We start from the raw sequence: 16,572 nt of genomic DNA, 5'->3' as shown, positions 1-16,572 counted from the left end.
GTAATAGACACTGAGGAGCAGCTGATGTAATGACTGTAAAACAGATTTCCAAGAGTCTGAATGACTGGAATGCCTTTGGGAAGTATAGTATTTAAAAATGGTTTTTGATGAAACATGTGTGAGCAAGCTTCCACGACTTTTAAAGAAAAGACAGGCTTCAAGTAAAAAGTTAAAAAATATTTTATTTACATCTTCTTTATTCTGTTTTCCCCACAAACATATCAGTCCACTCTTTTTGTCTGCACAAACAACATTTGATGGATCAGATATAGTAGATTTGGTCCACACATACAAAATCATTTCTTAGCAAAAATTATAACTCAAACCAGTATTTTAGAATTTGAAATAAAACCAAGGCCAAAAAGTCAATTGTATCTGACAATTAAAAAAAAGTCAATACATACCATACATGTAATATGTATAATATATATAATGTTTTTAAAATGACATTAACTTCACAAAAAACAAAACAAAAAACAGCTAAAGATAAACTCTTGAAGGCACAATATGGCACATACACTTTTATTTTTCAGCAAACAGCAAACATCATCATGGCAATTTGCATTTGGTCAGCTCAACAGTTTCTCACAGTTTCTGCAGGCGTCTAAAATATGTTAAAGGCAATAATCTGATTTCTGTTTTTGGATAAAGCTGATTAAAAAGAGATAGCACCTTCACCCTGATGCCAAAACAGAAAAGGTCTGTCTGAGCATTGCTTTAGCGTGTGTGTAAGCATTCATGTATTTGTGCGTGTTCACAGAGGTATTGAAGCATGTACACACTGCTGCTGGTGCTGCTTATGATAGCTGTAATTGACCGTGTAGATAAGCTGCACACGAACAACACATACTGTATTGTATGAGACATGGTGTCATATATTCACAGTGATACATTTCTCCTTGAGGCACTTGAAGCTGGCTGTGTTGAACATTCACAATTTTACCCTCGAGCTCGCCAGTAAGAAAATCCCCTCACTTTCAGTTTGTCCCAGACGCTACTTTTGGTGCAATAGGTGGTAGTTTCATATTTAAGTTGGCACCCTGCTCAGCAGAGGCTAAAATGACTGTGCACCACAAGTTATTCACATGCAGACTGTCTAGACAAGATCTAATACTCAGATTCTGCATTTCTTTCCCTGAATTCTGTTTTCCTCTTCTTCCTCATCTCTTTCTCAATTTCAGTTAGTCAGTCTGTCTGGCTACATGACTTTATAACCAACACACACACAGAGCACAAAGTGCTTAATCTCAACTCATAATTTTAAAAGCAATCTCTTTTCATTCTCTTTTATGGTATTGTGCAAAAGTCTTCAGTCACTCTCATTTCTCCATATTTTACTTTGAAGGAGCCAGAGTTTCCTGTAATTTGGTCAAGTGGTCTTGAGCAATTGTTCTCCAGGTTTTCTGAATGTCTTTAGTTTTAGTTCAAGTTTTTCTGTAGACATTGACTGTTTTGTAACTCATTTGTAGTCCAGTCATTATACCTGCTTCTTTTCAGAGGAATGTTTTTGTTTTGTTTGTTCAACACTTACTATTGAGGATTAAAAAAACAACAAACTGTAAGGATAAGCAATTGTCTACTTTACAGAAAGTCTACTTTAGTCACTTTGTTACCAGCAGCCCGTTGCAAAAGTGCATAATTGATTTAGTTGAATGTATAAAAATGCTAAAGGTAAGTTTGACAGTCTGACAGGCATAAAATAAAATTCAGCACCAAAGTGATTCCAAGAGTGCTGTTAGCTGAAAGCTTGGCATATCTCAGCAAAGTGTGCAGTATGTCTTTAAAAAATTTGAAGAAACAGAACAAGTGGAGGACAAAGGAAGAAGTGGCAGGCCTAAAAAACAGCAGATGAAATGTATGTTAAGAAATAGGAAAAGACCAGCAAAGACCTGACACAAGAACTGAGAGATGCATCTGCACCTTCAGCTGATCCATCTATTGTTCAGTGAAGCCTCATCAGAAATGGCCACCATTGAAAAAGCCTTTCTTAAGAAAGGGGAACAAGGAGAAAATTACACAAAAACCGGACTGAAATCCAGGCACCCAGTCTAATGGAGTGATGAATCCAAACTTAAACTTTTTGGTTCAAATCATTGTCCTTGTCAGTTTGTAGATCAAGAGAGAGGCACAACAGTGAATCTTTAAAACCACCTGTAAAACACGTCAGAGGGTCTGTCATGGTTTGGGGCGACATTTCAGCCAATGGTGTTGGAGGAGATGTTGTCAAAACTGAATTTTGAGCGCAGAGAATTACGCTCAGATTTTGATCTACCATACAAAGGCATCTGGAAAGTGTTTGATTGGCAATGGTTTAATTTTACAGCATGACAATGATCCCAAACACACTGCCAATGTAGTAAAAGCATACCTGGATAGAAAAACACATGATTGAACATTACCACATTATCATGGACTATTCTCCCCCAGAGCCCTGATCTTAACATCACTGTAGCAGTGTGGGATCATGTTGACAGAGAATGGAACAAAAGGCAGCCAGCATCCAAAGAAGAGCTTTGAATGTCCTTCAAGAAGCCTGGAGAGCTATTCCCGAGAACTACTTAAAGTACACACTCAGTTTTTGATTTATATAACGTATTCCCATGTGTGTTTTCAGATGTTTCAATAAAACTGCTAACCTACTTCTTAAATCAAGGGTGACTCAAGACTTTTGCACAGCACTGTATTTTTCTTCACCCCTTTCTGTACTTGTCCTCTTCTCCTGTTGAATTCTAATACAAGTCCTTCATGATCTCCTGCAGCAACGGGTGCAAACACATGTCTATCTCTGTCTTTTTAAGCAGCTGGATGAGATGGACGTGATCGGTGACTATCTGACGCAGGTCTGTCATCTTCTGGAGCAGCTTGGCAAACAGCTGCAGAGAGTCTGGATGGTTTAGCTTCAGCTGCAACTCCAGTGAATGAAGCACCGTCTCCTGAAGCTGCTCGATGGGCTTCACATTCAGCAGGCCTGGCCGGTCTGGACACATTACAGAGATAAGGAGGATAAATGAGAGACCGACCACAATATATCCAAAGTCCATTAAAACAGGTAGGTGAAAATTTAAATTGGCATAAGAAGAGAAATAAAACCGATAGAAAATGACCTAAAGTTTAAAACTTATGTTGGATGGAGAGGTGCAAATAACTAAACATTATCCACATTCACTGGCAGAAAACATCTCAGTTTAGGTTAAGAATGCTTATCTCGATTTCAAGAGATAATATTTGTCATTTAGGTTAATATTTAAATAAAACGTTTAATTTTAATCATCATGCTATCCAAGGTCAGGTTTTTATCAAGCAGCACTATAATAATCACCAATACTAGACTAAGCAGTTAGGATCTGTTGACATAAGAGGGTGAGGCTCAAGTGTTCACAAGCTGGTCTGAATTGTTAACATTTTAGATTTAAAATGTTTGCTTTACTGTGATATTACTAGAACAAAAATGTTTGTTAAAAGATGTCAAAGTTGTATAAAAACAACTCAACTGAGTGATTGTTAGTTGCTCATGTGGTTGCCAGTGAAACCTCACCTTTTCTTTTCTTTAAGATACAGTGAGTCAAAATGTTGTCACCAACATGCAACTTGCTGTTTGTAAATCTCCCTGCACGTGATGCAGTTTCTGTTTACTGCAGTTCTGCTAGACTCCCTTCCCAAAAACATCCAATACATCTATGAGTGGGCTGAGGCTGGCCGGAGATAGTGTGTTAAACACAGAGAACTGATAACTTGGATTTACTTGGAGCAGCTAACTATGTTATTTTATATACACATGGATGTAAATTAAAGTCACGTTGTCTGGCAGAAGCACAGCGATAACATGAAATAACCTTGGAATCATGATTGTAAAAAAAATAATTAAAATAAAAAAGTATTTTTGTTTCATTTTTGCCAAATATTGAGCTGAGAATGGGGTCGCCAGTGTTGTATTTGTTTAATATATATCGGTAAGGAAACAGGAAGCGGTTAGCTTAGCTCTGTACAGAAACAGAAAGGCGTAAAAATGAGATTGCACAAGTGGTTTTATTGGTAGGTGATCATGGTATTCTTACTGTGCTAAGCAGCTGACACAGTAGTGCATTAGTAGATGCTACATAGAACTTTGCAGACCCACGTATGCATGTTGTAGCTACCAACAAGGGGGCAATGTCATGCATATGTGGCGCACGCTTAGTAAGGCTTGTAAGGCTTAGTAAGCGTCTGATTGGCACAACTATTACTTGTGCCAATCAGACGCTCTGACATGAACATCTACGACCAGTTTGGACTCACCAGTTAACCTAGCATGCATGTTTTTGGGCTATGGGAGGAAACTTGTACAGGGAACACTCCACACAGAGAGGCCCAGGGTGACCAAGAGGTTCAAATGATCTATCTTCTTCCCGTGAAGCAACAGTGCTAACCACTGCGCTGCACCACCCAATGTGACCAAGATTTGTAGTGAAGTCAAACCATGTGTTAAAAACACTGAACTGTGCACTACAGCTACTCTTGGTGCTGGCTGATCTTTGATGGGTTTTCTGCATGTGTTTAAGACAATTTTTCTACATACACTTAACGTATTGCTACATGCTGTTGGGCTTTTTTTTTTCGCGGGGTTGCACACATGCAATAGCTTCCACTGATTACACTGTGTAGCCAGCCATGATTACCTCAATAAGGAACACTGCCAGAACAGCTATTTCTCCCTGCTTCCAGCTGTTACGCAAAGCAAGGTTAAGCTGTGTGCAGCATCACTTTAATAGACAGATATTAACCGATAATGGTGTCAGTCCTGTTAACTCAAAGTCTAAACTCAGACTACAGACGTTTTAAAATCCAAGCCAATTTTGAAATTGTTTCATCGTGCACATACAGAAAACAATTATTAGAAATATTAGGCCAGAGGGAGCAATATGAGTGATCTCATGTGGTTGCATTTCTAGACTAAAATGGAGACTGTGGTGCAATCGCTTGCTGTAATGTTAGCAATAGCTTGCAATGAGAAAAAAATCAGGCGGCTAATAAAATCTGGATGACAAAGTACTTGGGTCGATGTGGTCAGCAAGGGTTATTTATTCTTGAACGAGAACCCGAGGCGAGATTTTAACTGTCAATAAAATCTGTCGACACCATCTTATGTATGCAATCATGTTCTTGCCATATATGGAAAAACAGTTCATTCAACACATCAGTGCAGCAGATGCCATGTTAATCATGTCTGTATACCTGCAGACGCTTTCTTTTATGAGTATATCAGCACCAATAAAGTGCTGATATACTCATAATCAAATCTGAACTCTAAATGTCCAACAGTGGACGCAATGAATCTGTGAGTGTTTTGGGAGGTTTAAGAGTAGTGCTCCAAACCATTCACATATCCAGATTCCTCCTCCGAAGGTCAGGAGAGGTGAACTGGGGACAGATAGTAAAACAAACAATAATAAAAACACTCACCCCCACTGAGAATGATAACAGCCAGAAATAGGGCCATGTCGCTGTCGTCCAGCTCCAGCGTGTTAAACTTGACGGAGAATTCAAACTTTGGTTCCATCATTTGACAGAAAGGTTTCCTGAGACTCTTGAGGAACTCCCGCGTCATAAAAATCTGTCCATAGGAGATGAGGGTCCCATCTTTGTTCATCAGAGGCGACATCATGATGATCAAAACCTCAATCACACCGTACTTCAGCAAAGTAACCTGAAAATAAAGAACACAATGATTGTATCAAAATCTGGCAAGATCTTAAGTTTAGTAGAAATGATAGTCGGGTCGTAACTTCATTTTCATTCAAAATCTAGAACTGCAAGCAGCAATGAGCTTCGCTAACCATTATGTCGACTTATTTACGTTGATCATTTTCTGAATGGAAATTGTCCAAAACTGTTTATTTTAAAGTTGTTTTAGAACAGAAAAAATCTTCCACAACAATCAGGACCGAACGGATGAACCACTGATGAATCTCACCTGATCATTTAGATCCAAATCGACAAATCCAGGGATACTTTTGGCAAACTCTGTCACTTCTCTCACTGCTTCTGCTGAACGAGACTGACAGCTCTGGAAGAAACGCAGCTCCACAGTGTCTGCTTCTCCCTGTCCACCGAAGACTGCCATTCTCATAACCTCACTCTCTGACATTGGGTGCGTTTCCGTGTAGCCTGATACCATGTGAGAGAAGGTACTTAATTTAGTTGGAGGAGTACAAGAAAAACAGAGAAGCTAACTATATAAGAAGCTAAAAATAACTTAACAAAGAGTTAACAGATAATTGCTGAATTTTGTGTCTAGATCTCTCGATCCTCATTCATCTCCATTTTTCTGCAAGACTTTTAGAAAATAACAATACAATTATCGACTGATGAAGAGAATATGACAGAAGATACAGAGGTACCATTGAGAATAGGTAACATAATTTATCAGCACCAGTAAAACTGGACTTGAAAAATGTAAAAACTGCACTTTTCTCCCCAGAAAAACTAATGCAATGAATTGGGGTTAATATGTGTGCTTTAATAATTATCTTGATTATGTGGAAACAAAAAAAAACTGGGTGAAACTGGTAAATGAAGAAGTTTGAATAGTTGGGATTTTCATTTTAAGGAGCTTGTCTGAGTTTCAGCCTTTGTTTTGTATATTTTGAATTGCTATTACTATTAATTCCAATGTAAAGTTTTTTTTTAATGTGGAATAATAGGAACAATATCTTCTGCATTGCTGTAGCTAATTGCATTCCTAAAACTAAACAGAACAATAACAGACAAACAACATGTTTTGGACATTGCAACAAAAGGTGTTATTTAACAGAGTAATTTGATACTACCCACCTCCGTGTACAGGTGGAAGAGCGGAGGTCTGGTGCTGCTGCTGCTGGTGCTCTGGGACTGGTATCTGCTTACAATTAATGAACTGCTCTCCTTCCATTAGAGACTTCATGTCGTGGATGACAAAAGGCTACAGGTAGAGTGCAAGGAAAATTTTGGGAGAAGGCAGAAGAAAAAGAAAAAAGAGAAAAAATTAAGTTGATTATAGGTCTTCTGAGGACATTTAGTCTCATCTGTATGATGAGGCAAATAAAGAAAGTCTCAGCTGCAGGCCGACACAGAAAAAAACATCATTTCCAGGTATCTGAGCAAACTTACGCTTACTTTAGTAAAACTAACATGCACTGGCCTGAAACATGAATGCTGCTATTCACACACATAAATCTTCATTGTAGTGGGAATAGAGGGAATTAAAGCAGGAAATTCTCTAGAAGTTGTGAAATGAACAACCCATTTCCTGCGTGAGTGAATGAAACTGAGTGGGGGGAGTGAAATGTCTTTATGTGCTCACTGTGCAGGAATCTGTTTGGTAGTTTTGTCTTTACACAGCAACTGTATGTATGTTGTTCAGTGCAAGCACAACGAGCGCCTCCATTTTCTTATAAGTGCCAGCTTTCATACAATTTCTTTCAACACACTCAGGATTGCTGCTATAAACATATAGGCTAAACGAATATAGTCTATATAAAGATACCTTTAATCTATTTGTGCGACTGTAATGCTACGTTTTAGCATTTGCCACTAGCAACATTACTAAATGTGCAAAAAGAAAAAAACACTATACTGGGTAGCTTTGTTGGAAGCTAAATTTAACTTGTGTGAACATTATGTATAACAAAGGAATCAAACCTCCATTTTATCTGAATCACTCATACAACAAGGTAAAATAATAGGTATCTTGCGCAGAGACATTGTAGCTCCGTTTCCAAAATAATTGAGCAAAACAATGATGGTTTTCCAAGGTTAAGGAAAAAAATCTCTTCCTTTATCTCAGATGGTGTGTCTGGAGTTCCGGTGCAGTTAAACACTGATTACACATCAACTCATATCAAGGTTCTGCTTGTTAAAAAATGTAAATATTCTACGAAAGTTAAAATCATTGACTCCCAATTTGTTTTAGGAGGATTGCTTTGGTTTAGTAAATAACCAAGCAGTCCCTCAAACAAAGAGACGATTCGGTGCTATTTGGCTGCAATCACCACGATGACCAGTCATAACAAGCAGACGAAAGAGATGCGGCGCAACCTTGAGCTGAGAGTTATCCGAGAACACGAGTAAAAAACCAAAAACTAAGAATCTCCTTCTACATTTTAAGAATATAATACGCTCAAAGTTTTTAATCCACTTTTTTATTCTGTGAGGGAAAAAAATCAAAGAAGATGAAGTGATCAGGTTTCACAGAAAAGCCTACATAAACATACACATTCACAAATACTGTAAATATCTTCATGCTGATAGTTTTTAAGCATGTTTTTCATATTCTCAAAGATTAACCGTCATTTGTCTGGAAACAGACAATTTAATTTTTGACCTCCAGTGACTCATCTCACATCTTGTGACACGATCCTGTGTTTTTATCGGTTAAAAAATACTGTCCAGTGTGCATCATGGGCGTATTAGTCAAACAGCATCAGTACCAAGAAAAAGAAGAAGAAGGAACAATGGTTACTGGTACACACGTAGAGCATATGCATGTACCAGTAGAATTTGCTTTTTACTTTGCTCCGCTCCACTCCTTAAAGCCCAGCAAAACCAGTATGATGACATGGCTATGCATCAGTGTCAACTTAAAATTACATTGGATTCTTGCAGATATGTTGGTCTCTGCTGATTGGTTGGAGAGACTAAAATCAAATCCCCAACTGAAACTACTTACAGTTGGAACAATGAATGATAATGTAAACACAGCGTAACAGGCTGACGGTACTATCTGATATCAAGCCAACTCCATAATCTTCAGATCACATATGTATGTCTGATTAAAGAAATGTAGTTGCCACACTCAATGTAATACTACTAGTACTACTATATGAATAATACACAGACAAAGCAACTTCACATATAGGAATAGCGGTATCACAAGGAGAAAAAAAGGAGAAAACTGATAAATTAAAAGCAAAAATAAAATAAAATAATGCAAAGTGGATAAAAATATTCACTTGAGATCTATTTTATGTTCTGCTTGCATGCTATTTGATTAGGTCTCTTTGGAAAACTCTAAATAGCTTCTTCCATTCAACTTTTCTAAATTTCCAAATGTCTTTATGAAATCATTTGATGTTTGAGCAGGACTGTCGAAGCCATGGCTGTAAAAGAAAAGACTGCTAAAAGCAACACCACCCTGTTCTGTAGTTTGACCATTGTAACCTGAGATATTTTCTAACAGCCAAGACATGTTGAAACCAGTCCATCCACTTTTTGAGTTAACACAGCAGCAACAGCCTAAATCGCGTCATCTGAGTCAAAACTGAGCGTGCTCACAGGAATTTATGCTGACAAATGTTATAAGACATGCTAAGTAAAAGGTTTAAAATACTTAGAGTTTAAATCATAGTAATGGTGTAGTATTAATAACAATTCCAACTAAATTGAATTCTTGTATAAGTGAAGGTAAAGAGTAATAGAGCAGTAAGGCTTTTTCTATGTCCTGCTTCTGAATTTTGGTAAAATACTGCATGAAGTTATGGATTTTTCACCCTGGCCTGTTCAGTATGATCTTGACTCTGTTTAATGTCATCCTTGCTTGTGATAGTTTCCAGAATGGGAGATATAAAAAAAATATATATAGGTCAAATTTGTGCTGTAGATGTCATTCTTAGTGGAGAAAAAGGAAACAGGAAAGAGAAACTGGTTCAGTAGCTCTCATCAGCGAGATGAGAACGTTCAGTATATGTAGATGGTTGATATATCCCTGGAATGCAAAGACAAGTGAAACCACATGCACACCTGCACATATCTTATCAGTTCAAATGCTGGTCTAATATTAAGCAGCAGTGCTCATATACAGTTTTTTTCTGATCTATTTTCTGTCCTGAGAATGCCAATGTTGAGCGCTATCTGTCTGCTGATTTTGTATGCATCCGAATCAAAGCAAATGAGAATTTAGAGAGCGCTGCTTACCACGTTGTCTCCAGTCTTCCCAGAGAGGATGGCCCTGGCCTTGGCCTTGGTGAGAGGGAAGTATTTCAGATAGGCCTCGTACAAATGCCGGGCCAGAGCCCTCAGATCTGCTGCCTCCGGGTGCATGTGCTCCATGTCAGATGAGAACTCGGCTAGCAGTTTTTCCTTCTCCGCCTGAGGCATTCGGCCAAAACGAATAGCTGGGAAAGGAAACAGAAGAACACTCTGGTGAACCATGAAAAACAGACATAATCACATGTGCACAGCAAATACACAAAACCTGAAGCCTGAGTCAATTTATTGGAGTCACGCGACCTCAAAAGTCCCAGTTTGAATTAATACCATTTTGACTGACATTTTGACCTCAAACCACGTGTTACCATGTGCTACTTCACTTCTACAAAACACAAGTTAGGCTGAAAAGTTGAATAATGAATTCAAAGAACATGGGGAACCCTAAAAAATATTTCTAAACTACATTTTTCCTTTAGTAAACTAGCTTTAACAGAAGTAAAACACTATTTATTTGTGTATCAGATTGTAACATCAAGTACAATATGCTCATTCATGTGTAGCCATGTACACATGAATGAATCCCAGCTTTTTCCCGCTCAAAAAGGTCATTTTTGGAAGTGACTACATGTGATGGATTAGCATACACAAAAATAAATCTGTCATGTGATTGAAATCCATTCCCTGTTATTTCAGACCAGTTGATAAACAATATTCTACGTAAGTAAATGAAAAATTTAAAAAACTGACTTTACTAAAAGCTGGTCATTTTTTATACTTATATTGAAGTCACTGTAGTACAATATCTGCTTAAGTAAAGGCTTTAAATACCTTTTTCATCACCCCATTTACCTTCTGTTAGAATGTTTAATTTCTTTATCTCATCTTTAATATTTGATCAATGAGCAATGAATCAAATTGAACAGCTAATGTCAACAGAATTACCCATCTAGAGCAAACACACGAGATTTTACGGCACACTGAAGCACTACAAACCCCAGTGAACAAAGAATGAAATGAAAATGTGGGACATTTCATTTGAGACAGGGGACGTGTTTCTTTTGCCTGATATGCAACAACGCCAATGTTAGGTAACTGCTCTTTAAACCGTTGCGATGTCACAATATTTCAAGCTTGGAGTTTAAGTAATGGAAAACTTGTCCGAGTTGCTCTAATAACTCAAAGATTTCTGAATGTTAAACAGTCACATGAGTCATATGACTCATGGCTTCTTCAATGAAAGGGAAAATCCAGTGGCATCAAAAGATGACAAATGATTCTGCTGTGATTTTTGAGGTGTGTCTTATGAGGCAATTAGAACATTTTGTTGACTCTGATATTGTGTACGGACCGATGTTTTCACAGCTCACCGAAAGATGAGTTGTTTGTTGAATAGGTATTTATTTTAGGATTCAGCTGAGATAAATATATTCTCTTGTAAATGAGGTATTGAGTCTCAGTGGGACTACCTGTATAAATAAAGGTTAAATAAAATAAAATATAATAAAAACAGACCTGAAATGTAACAGCTTTCATTGCATTAATGTAATTTTCACAGAATGCAAAATTATTTACCTCCTGATAAAATTCTGTGTATTTTATGCCCCTTAACTAAATATATTGGTTATATTTCATTTGATCAAAAAAAATACCTATATAAAATTATCTTATATTACTAGAGTTGCATGCCACTTTTCAAATTTTATAGTCAGCCTCTATTTATGCTGAATGTGACAAAATATTTTACAAGCTGCCAATTTCTCTGAATACTACGTGTCAGTTTTAGACTTTGTAACTTTGTAAAGCAGTAAGGTCTGATATCTGTCAATGAATATAAAATGCAACCCATGTTTTGTAGAATTAGAAACAAAAAAAAAAACAACACATAAAAAAAAGAAAAAAACCCTGCAAGATGTGACTTGTGAACCCCCACAGAAATAAATGGTCCACTGGCAGCTGAAAGTAGGAGGTAACGGCACATCTATCTACCAGCATTCAAGTGAATGCTTCCCTCGCCCTGCTGCGTGTACATGAAAGCAGCAGTATGGTTGTAACATGGCTGATGTGGATGTCTTTTTTCTTCTTCTAAGAAATCTGACACCAAGGTGTGACCATTCTTTTTCTGTTAGTGGAAGTCATTAATTATTCCTTATTTCCATTTCATTCCCAGCTCTGAACTTACTGCAGTGTGTACGTGATTATGTAATGCTGACTGCACACCCTAAGCAAATGCATACAAACTAAAGTGGCTCTACCACTGGGCACCGCGCCCACGGCAGTGACACAGCAAACTGGAGAAATCAGTTCAACGCAAGTCAATCATTGATTAAACAAAAACCCACACAACTCCAGCTATACCTATTACACCAGAGTGATATCAGAAAAGGTGGAGGTAGAGAGAAAGACGCAGAGATAAGCAACAGCAGAGTAGAAAAAAACATATATCTATTGATAGCAGATGCTCATAATGTTGTTGAATTTAACCCTGGAGAACCCATGGGGTCAAATTTGACCCCATGGGTTCCCTAGAAAACCAATGGGGTCAGCTCTGACCCCATGGGTTCTCCAGGGTTAAGTCACTTCTAAGATTAAAGTGTGACAACGAGTCCAGCAGACTTTTGCCATGATGATTGACAAAACCTTTCGTGCTAACCGGCACCAGCAATAAGGTCATTACTTAGATAAAGGAGACATGGATTAAAAAAAAGGCTTGAATTAGGAACCTTTTGGTCATGAAACTGTGAGATTGTAATGTATAATTACTCTGACACCAAACTCTTAGAGATAAGATCACATCTGTGTTAATGTGATGTTGTTTTCAATAAACTACAGTTACAAGCTGCCAAGTAGGAAAAACTTGTTTCCTCAGCCTATGAATCCAGCACACAGATGCCACACACCTATGCCAGTGTTTTCAATGATGAATTGAATTACTGAACCATTGTCAAATTTGTGCAGCATCTTCCTCGGGGTCGTGCTGTAACGCTTTGACTGGAGGTGGTATGTAAACCTAGTAGGTGATAAACCTGTTGTAGAAGTTTGGATATAAAATCTGTCCCCACCTCTCTATGCCTACCTAGAAAAAAACACAGCAGATAATTTGCCTTTTACTCATCACAGGGGCAAAGCTTTAAGACAGTGGGCAGCACAGTTACAAATGACTAACGTGTAACAGTTACCAGACTAATATGTATGAGTTACCAGGTGAGCTTCTTTCAAGGGGGATGACTTAAACCTGTTCCTGTTCTTACAATTGGTGTATTTATGATGGGCAATGGCTGAACTTGGGAACTTATTTGGTGGAAGTAAGCTGCTATGTCTGACAGACTGGACAAACCCCAAGATGGCCTGCCCAAGGTAGCAAATAATCAAGCTATGGCCTCAGTCTTGGTAAAATATGCCATTTCTCACTATTTAGGTTGCATCTGCCCACATATGCAGTCTATGGTCAGGATTGCCTCCTGCTCTAGCCCACTGGGTAAGTAAGCTGTGGCACCTCCACCATCATCTACCACTTCATTAAAATCATTCTTTTTTCCCCCACCTTTTAATATTCACCTCACTCTTCAGAGTCAAGACTCCTGATACCAAAGAGGCATCAGGCTGTAATAAAATTTATTCATCAACTTTTTAATATTTACTATTAGAGCAGAACTAACAAAACCACTGAATGCAGCTGGTTTCCTTTTATACTCTACCTGCCTCAGGTGAGTATCTGGAATGGCTTAAGTTTGTAACAAAACCAAATGAAGAACTGTCTATAAAGTAGTCTGTTTACATATGCTTTAAATGACTACACATATGTTACTTTGGTTTGTCCCTGGGCCTCATAAGCAGGTGACTGAGTTGCTTTTACTTACATCCTGTTAAAGAAACACTGAGTACTGTTAACATATATATGTATATATATAGACACTCTATTTTAATGCACTATACAACAGAATTTAAGTTGTGAACAGTTCTGATTAAGGCTTTCTTTTCAACTCTGGTAGATGGCCATCTCCTCTGTGTTCATTCACCTTCCAGTCCAACTGCCCCTTAAAAAAAGTGCCACTTAAAAAATACTTAAGTGATTCCAGTATCAATCATTCAGAAGGTTTTCAGCTCCTGGTCTCCATTACAGCGTCATATTGTTTTTAACACGCTGCAATTACAAGCTGTCAAGCAGGAGAAAAAAAAAGACTTCTTCTGGATCCAGCACAACAATACCGTGCAAGCATGCCAGTGTTTTCAGTGGTTTGTCTAATTGAGTCTTAAGTGCAGTCCCCATTAATTTACCTGAGAAGCAGGATTATTCGGAGCTCTTCAAAGATCACCTTGTTTGCTTTGAAAGGGGGAATTCTGCTTGTTTCTAGAGCAATATGGCCAAATACAAAAAGGGTAAGCTTCAGCAAGTGCAAGGCCAATGACAGGGCAGCAACAACATCAGTGTTTGATAAAAGTTGTATAATTTACCATCATGCTTTTGTTATTTCCTGTTCTGTCAACTTCTTGCCCACTTGACCACAGAGTTCAGTGTAGCCACACTTCCACTAATGTATGAGAGAATTTCCTGTCGCTGTCATTGCTTTTTTTTTTTTTAAACCAGTGGTTGTGCAGCAGGCAAACCTACTTCATCAGAGTGCTCAAATCTGTGTTTGCAATCGACAGGAAAGCTATTATTTTGGTGGTGTTACAGCCACCAAAATAATAGCTAATGCATGCTCACTATTTATTACAAATTACATAACCCACACACTTTTTTCAGTGCAAATGGGGAAGCGATCTTTGTGGGAAGCAGGGCTTTCTGACTTGTCATGATTTGCAGAGTTATTTTAATTTTCCGACCTCACCGAAGTGAGTATGCTATAAGTGCGCCGAGGAGGGAAAGAGCCATAACGTGTCCAACCCTAACAGGTGCAACAAATATAACAGGAGAATCAGGAAGACATCAATCAAACATAACCAGAGTATACTTATTTACTCACGAGGTTCATAATGAAACACAGCTGAGGAGGTGGAGTCAGGTGTGCTTGTTGATGCTCCTGACTGGACAACAAAAGCTAACAAAACAAAACTATTCTATAGCGACGATTGAAAGAAGAGATTTTTTTCTTTTGAAGTAAACGGTTTCTCTGCATATTGTACTTCTGCGGAGTAGTTTGCAAATGGTGAGGTCATCTAAGAGCTGTTTACTTGTATCTCAGTAAAAAGCTCCACGTACAAATGTCTGGTACATGAAAGGCAAACATATGTGTGTTTTCATTTTTTTCTAAATTGTACATGCAGTTTTTAAAAACTTAAAAACTCTTTTAAAAAAGACCCACTCACGTGGCTGATGTACAAACACAATCAGCCAAATGCTTGTGCGAATAAAACCGAAGATGGCAACTTTTCACACATTCAAACAGCAGCAACGCTGACAGAATTGCTATAACACATTTTCTGATGATATGCAGTGAAAACAGTCAGGCTGTGAGTAGCATGCCTCTGATAGGTGTGCTACTCACACCTATCATATCTGTCACTATCAGGCCTTTGTTGAATAAAGCACAAAGGCAGGTCAAAATTTAGAACTTTTGATAGGCGTTATAGTTCTCATCTTTGAATTTCTACTGTGATATGAATCAGCTGGGGGGGTGGCGGGTACACACTGCGCGAATGATGGGAACTAAACATGAACCAAGATTTGCAACAATGGCCAAAGACCACAGATGAAAGAATTGGCAACATCTAAGACAGTGATATAGATTTCTGCACACATTACTATGACACCTCAAAGGCTAAATTGGAAGCAGTGTGGTCAACACGCATCTGCGGCTCTCAAAGGGCATAAGTACTCAGTCTGAGAAGAGGCGCTTCCTGAACCTCAATTTCAAAGAAGAATCAGTCTTTTTACCTACATCTGCTTATTTATAGACATATAAATAGGGGGTTTCATTCCTGTCTGAGGGATGGATGTGAAAATGAAAAAAAGATTGAATGCACAGAAGCTTCAACTTTTTTTTTAGTTCATATTTGAGTTTAATGAAAAATACGACCCAGGCATGCTCTGACTGTGTGCAGACTGTCATGAAAATGTGTGTATGAATGCCACCGGCTTACCGTTGTGTGACATCCCGACGTTGAGGCACTTCTGGAAGCGACAGTATTGGCATTTGTTACGCGACTTCTTGTGAATTCGACAGTGAAGATCACAGTGATCGTACACCAGCTTTAACCTGATGGTGCGTCTGAAGAAACCCTGTGAAAAAGAGGAATACGATTAGTACACACGTAGTGACTTCAGTCCTTATGGTTGCTCTGCCTACTCTGGCAACATTTTTCAAATAAGCGTTATTCTAATGCATATTTTATCCCTTCATTAAAAAGGATTGAGGGGCATAAAAAAGTTTTAACATTTCATTTAATAATTCAAATTCTGAATCAAGTTAATTGCTGGAAAAGTAGCTCAACGCAGTGTCTACTGACTGACAAATACTGATAAGACACCTGGCTCTTTCTAATCTGTATGGAAGCCAATCATTGGGCCAACAAGTCTATTCAAAAGTTAACTGTGCAAATTTACACATTATGTCTTCAACCTTAGGACCAAAGAAGCTTATCTCACCTATTAATGTGTAGCCACGGTCAAACTTATAGTATACATTCCTA

General features: G+C 38.1%; 1 protein-coding gene across 4 annotated transcripts in view; it reads right to left on the bottom strand.

Annotated features, from left to right (window-relative positions):
- Positions 1 to 164: 164 nt before the first annotated feature.
- pparg (peroxisome proliferator-activated receptor gamma) overlaps positions 165 to 16,572 on the bottom strand; it is a 41,496-nt gene continuing 25,088 nt past the window's right edge. For all 4 annotated transcript variants that reach the window (XM_084928684.1, XM_084928683.1, XM_084928685.1 and 1 more), the window contains exons 4-9: positions 16,024 to 16,162; positions 9,928 to 10,127; positions 6,811 to 6,937; positions 5,951 to 6,144; positions 5,440 to 5,683; positions 165 to 2,977 (exon numbers count right to left, since the gene is read on the bottom strand). In XM_084928684.1, the coding sequence (XP_084784810.1) occupies positions 2,730 to 2,977; positions 5,440 to 5,683; positions 5,951 to 6,144; positions 6,811 to 6,937; positions 9,928 to 10,127; positions 16,024 to 16,162 (1,152 nt within the window). In that variant the 3' untranslated portion in view covers positions 165 to 2,729. The remainder of the gene's footprint in view (positions 2,978 to 5,439; positions 5,684 to 5,950; positions 6,145 to 6,810; positions 6,938 to 9,927; positions 10,128 to 16,023; positions 16,163 to 16,572) is intronic.

Source organism: Perissodus microlepis, chromosome 5 (genome assembly GCF_051167445.1).
Source record: "Perissodus microlepis isolate ML-2025 ecotype Zambia chromosome 5, ASM5116744v1, whole genome shotgun sequence".
Lineage (NCBI taxonomy): Eukaryota > Metazoa > Chordata > Actinopteri > Cichliformes > Cichlidae > Perissodus > Perissodus microlepis.
This window is presented reverse-complemented; position numbering and strand designations above follow the sequence as displayed.